Raw genomic sequence first — 5,635 nt, 5'->3', positions numbered from 1 at the left:
TATTCTATTATTCTATTAAATTTCTACTAATATGTATATTGATCTCGCGAGTAAATAAACTATTATAACAAAATTTAAAACAGATTTCAAACCGTAGCAACTACAATTTTTAAATATTCTATTAAATTTCTACTAATATGTATATTGATCTCGCGAGTAAATAAACTATTATAACAAAATTTAAAACAGATTTCAAAAATGATTACCGTAGCAATGGCATCGACGGACGCAGGTTTCAAAATCGTCGCTACGCCGTCTTCCTCTGTGAAACCCACGTTACCCATATGCAACACCGACGCAACTATGGCAAATAGATCATCCTGCTCTTTCTGAGACATTTCCATGGTCTTCATCGCCCGGACGACCTCTTTGTATTGATTCGCATCGTCGATGGTATCTACCGTACCTTTCGTCTAAAATCGATTTATAAGAAAAAAATATAAAAAATGTAAAAAAATATCAAGCAAAGATATATCAACTTAAAATCTAAAATCTGAAATATATAAAATGTCAAACACCACATGTGAAATATATATATAGAAAATATAGAAAAATATAGAATATATAAAGAATGAAAATCGAATGCGCTTACACCATTGCTCAGATAGAAGAAAGTGTCAAGGTTTCTTTTCAAGAACAATTTTCTTAACGTGTCGTCGTCCGCGCCTGTCAAAAGTTGGTAAAAGATGTGAAAATTGCGCTCGCCCACAGATTGATGGATCACGCGAGACTTCTCCAATAAATAGTTTAGAATATTTCCACCAATTGGGTCTCCCTAAAAATATATAGACATATTCAATCCAGTAACGCTAAATATTTAACAGATCGAAGTACTTCTGCAAAAACAGGTGAATAAAAGACATTAATAATTATTTTAATATAAATTATATTCAATTTTTTTCTATTCAAATCATAATGATATTTTTCCAGACAAAAAATAATGAATTTAATTTTCGCTTTTGCGAGTAAAATTGTCTTTAATTTCTTTGGATTCCACTTTGTTATTTTAGGAGAAACTTGTGCATTATTAGATAGGAATTTTACCTGGAAATTGAACTGAATATCCATATATTTGCCGAAACGGGATGAATTGTCATTGCGATTGGTCTTCGCATTGCCGAAAGCCTCTAACACGGGATTGCTGCCGATCAGTTTATCGTTTACCTCTTCCACCTGCTTTTTATGCCCCGTAGCAGCTGCGATAAACTGCAAGACTTTCTTGGATGCCTCCGTCTTTCCAGATCCCGATTCGCCTTATGATTAAACGTAAAAAAAAAGATACAAAAATATAAAGAAGAAGCTCGATGATAAAAAAAAGTAGGAAAAGAAATCATATAAAATTGTATAATGTAAAATTAATAAAAAAGATTCGGAAAAAGATATAATTAACTAAAACGTAACTATGGTTTTCTAGTTGTTTAATAATAATTAATGTGAAATAAATTAAATAGCATATTTACCTGAAATTAAGATGCATTGATCGCAATTCTCCTTTGCTAGGGACTGATAAGCGGTATCCGCAAGGGCAAAACTGCGGAAAAGAATATATTCTCATAATAATTGCGATTTAGGAAAATGCTAACATTATACAATATAATTTTTACATATACAGAGTGTCCCGAATCTCCCTCTCGTCTATGAATTTTTTTTTCGCCGAGAGTTTCAAGAAATTTATTCTGGGACATCTCATATATAAAAAGGATGCTTACATATGAGGAGGCGCCTCAAAAAAGTTTCTTCTGTGATAATACTGAATGGTTTCCGGAGTGTAAATGGGCAGTTTCTTGTATGGATTCACCGATACCAGCACTTGACCGATGTACGTCTGCGGTGGCAAAAGAATACGATTTTTTTTTTAATTTCTAATACTATTTCATTATACGTCATTTTTGCTACACTCAACTGTGTACGGAACAATCCGCTATCAGTGATATAATTCAGAAAATATCGATTGTACGCGGAAAAATAAAAATAAAAAACGTAGGATAAGATTTTTTATGCATAAAACATGTTCTCAAAATTTACCCTTTATTAATGACAAACAAAGTCACGTGAGATTATAAATAAATTAAAATGTCGGAAAAATTTAACAAAGATACCATAAGCTAAATATAAAATAATTAAAAAGTTTCTTTTGCACAAATTTCTCTATAAAGGATTAAGTATACTTTCGACTCACATAAATGAGATCCTCCTTGAATCGCTTGCGCAGATTGTCGATGAACGCAGACTCGCTGCGGAAATCCTCCAGCAGGACGAAGTCCTGAACGCCGACTCGATCGCGCTCGTGCAATCCGCGCTCCATATTTTCGGGCAATTTCCGGCCGCTTTTGAAAACTTCCGGTTTCGGAGGGTCCGGCTTACTCAAGCCACCCCCAGTGTCGATTGTGTTTACGCTGCAAATATATTAGTCAGGATTAAAATTCATTGCTGTCGGTATTCACAACGCGTCCATTTATTTATTAATCGATATTTTGTTATCTCACAATTTATAATAACCTCATTTTTTAACGATACAGTTACTTGCATAAATTACAAGTAAATGAGAGAAAAGATAGCAGAGAAAAAAAGATAAAAATAATTTATTTTTTTTTGTTTTTATTATATCCATAAATAAAAGGTTTTTTAAATGCTAAAGATATATATATAGAAAATGTAATTTTTTATATTATTTTAATTATTTCGAAATTTTGCGTTGTAAATTGATTTTTTGAACTAAATGTCAATTTTTAAAATTTATCCAGATTGATTTATTCATTAGAAGATGAATAACACAAACGTTCGATTTCTATATATCATTTTTTTACAGACCTCAAATCGGGAAATCAAAAAAGAAAGAATTTTTAGTAATATTAATTTTTTTAGCGCCGGTAGAATTAGTTTTTTGTTTCAATTATTTTGCAATAACGTTGAACATTTATTTAACAGATAGCGTTAAACAAAGCTGGTTCTATTTGATGCGCCGGCGTCGTTCTATTTGGCCTCGCGGCCTCGCAAATGATAAAGACTCAGAGATTAGATATTGAAGCGCGGTTCGTAACATTCATTTGGTAGACAACAAAAGCGAATGACGATAGATCGACAAATATTTCTATGCATTAAATAAATGATAAGAAACAAGAGAAAGCCGGGGGAAAGTAAAAATACCGCATAGTCGGGGAAAGTAAAAATACCGCATAGTCCACATAGCTTAGGATAAAATGTATTATTTCCGGTATAGCCGGCAGCGAAATGTCATAAAACTTCGAAATTACTATATATGGATTTCGGCGAGTTATAATTAAATCTGACATTTCAAACTCTTGACAGGTTCGTTCGACAAAATTCGTCCCCGTGACGAAAGGACTTTGATCCGATCCGGTTTGTAAATTATTGCGGAAAACTTTCGAGAAAAGATACTTACCCCATATTTTTCCGCGATTCTGTGAACAGAGCCTACGATATCCAAATGGAAAAAGATACACGAGAGAATTCGATTTGATTATTGTGCTCGTTACGACATCATCAAACGCGAGCGCGAATCCGACTCTGGTCTAGTCTTCTCGCTACCTGGTTAGGACAAACGCGAATTGCTAGATAAGATAAAAAAGAATTCGCCGATTCGCACGCACTGCGATGTCTGATATTGCAAATTCAAGCGGCAGATGTTGAGTAAGATTGTAAAAATTCCGTTCGGAAAAATCAGCGAGCGAAATGATTTATTGATTAATCGATCGGACAATTTTTGTCGAAAGGACACACAGCTTAAATAGAAATTAAAGATATTAATTCCCGATAAAATCGCGCACTAAGATACCTTGATATATTTCTCAAGTGTTATATTATTCTTTGAAGGATTATATAGCAATAACTGCAATTATCTGAGAGATAACAGAAGATAATTCGAAAGGTATAGTAAGTAAATCTCTTCAAGGAAATGCAATTTTTATTTCCCGAGCGAATCACAAGATACAAATCGCCCTATCAATTTATTTAATATCTCATTCCGTGAAAAAACCCATAACTTGAGTGTCCTCCAAAAAACAGTGTTATAATATCACGTGGACAAATAAATAAAAAATAGACCTTTAATGAATTTAATTGAAAAAAATTGCATAGAGATGTTATTTTCAAAATAATAATAATTTTTGAGATGCGTTCACTCAAGAATTAACAAAGTATAGAATGCAATAGACGCATAATGCAATTATATTATTTTGACAACGAATTTCATAACGAATCTTTCAACAAATCTTCAAACATGGGAGAAATTCTGTATCTCGCAATAAATACATCCACTCGTTCCTTTTGATTTTAAATCAAGCGTGATTATTTTTTTATAACGACAAATCTTTTCGCGTAATATATGAACCACTTGGAAGATCACGAGTCACCAGGTAGAAAGCAATATCCATCGTCGTATTCGACAATACTTATTGTTAATGGAAACGCACGAGAAATGGTATTCCTTCAGTATTTATTTCGATGATTTCGATTCACGCGCTATACACTGCGGCGAAAAAATCACGCGTCCACCGTGTCGTAACTCGAAGATTCGCTTTGACACAATGCCAAATGCCGTGGAAGAACCGGAGAAGTCACCGGAGGAATCACCTGCGACAGCTACTCAAGAATGACCCGATAGTGACCACTGCCTTCCATCGTCCATTCCCTCTCCCATCATCCTCTAGTTATCCGCACGAGTGATAGCGAAACGAAACGGCACTTAACAGCGAGATTCTTTAAACGCTTCTTTAAATCTTTCGATACACAAACGCGTACTAAAATTTTCCAGAAAGATATTTATATATCATTGTGATTTTATCTTCTATTTAATTCGCATATGTTTGCATCTATGAAAATATTTGTTAATTTAACTAAACGATAATATAATTTTCTAGTTCCGCGCAAATTACACAATATATCATACAATATATTATTCTACACATATCTCAATTAAAAAAAAAAAATTATTTATGATCAATTTTTTTAAATTATTTAAATATATTTATATCTTACTTTAAAATTTATGTATGTAAAAAAATCTAAAACTTGTAAAAAAATTTTAATTTATTAATTTATTAATTATTATTTCAGAATTAAATAAATTTATTTGCATTATTATAAATTAATCCTCAATATTTTAGGATTCCAACGATTACATTAAAATTAAGAATGCAGAGAAAAGATTGATATCAGACAACGTGTTTACGTGATTTGAAAACCTCAATAGCGATCGTTCAACCGTATAAACTGCTGAAATGCAATTTCAAATTAATCGGTACAAGATCAATTCTAATCAATAACAGAGAGAGAGAGAGAGAGAGAGAGAGGGGGGGGGGGGGGGGGGGGTCGACAATAAAATTCCAATATTTAATCTAATCTAATCTCGATTAATTTTTTTTCCAGACACATACGTAACAAGTTCTTGCAAAGATTGATAAAAATATTTGTAGCTTTTTCACCATTGAAACCGTCATTGTATAAGGTTGTCCGATCGTGTAACATTCTTCGCGTGCGATTGTGTTATCGCGGATTTATGGCGCATTGCTGCATTAATCATTGTATTAATCTTTCAACTGAGAGTCGATCAATTTTCAAAACGCGACACGTGAAATCCGAAATATCGTATCGATTAATCCTATCTCGCATATAT

General features: G+C 32.8%; 1 protein-coding gene across 4 annotated transcripts in view; it reads right to left on the bottom strand.

The window, feature by feature from the left end:
* LOC115246233 (unconventional myosin IC) overlaps positions 1-5,635 on the bottom strand; it is a 21,191-nt gene that overhangs the window by 6,571 nt on the left and 8,985 nt on the right. The window contains exons 1-8 of one of the 4 annotated variants that reach the window (XM_029824932.1): positions 4,434-4,885; positions 3,404-3,549; positions 2,180-2,396; positions 1,710-1,825; positions 1,461-1,531; positions 1,045-1,253; positions 593-775; positions 207-413 (exon numbers count right to left, since the gene is read on the bottom strand). In XM_029824932.1, coding sequence (XP_029680792.1) covers positions 207-413; positions 593-775; positions 1,045-1,253; positions 1,461-1,531; positions 1,710-1,825; positions 2,180-2,396; positions 3,404-3,408 — 1,008 coding nt within the window. In that variant the 5' untranslated portion in view covers positions 3,409-3,549; positions 4,434-4,885. Of the gene's footprint in view, positions 1-206; positions 414-592; positions 776-1,044; positions 1,254-1,460; positions 1,532-1,709; positions 1,826-2,179; positions 2,397-3,403; positions 3,550-4,433; positions 4,886-5,635 lie in introns of those variants that run through there. The other 3 variants (XM_029824934.1, XM_029824933.1, XM_029824935.1) reach the window with 3 other exon arrangements.

Source organism: Formica exsecta, unplaced genomic scaffold (assembly GCF_003651465.1).
Source record: "Formica exsecta isolate Colony F162 unplaced genomic scaffold, ASM365146v1 scaffold1414, whole genome shotgun sequence".
NCBI classification, from domain to species: Eukaryota; Metazoa; Arthropoda; class Insecta; order Hymenoptera; family Formicidae; genus Formica; species Formica exsecta.
This window is presented reverse-complemented; position numbering and strand designations above follow the sequence as displayed.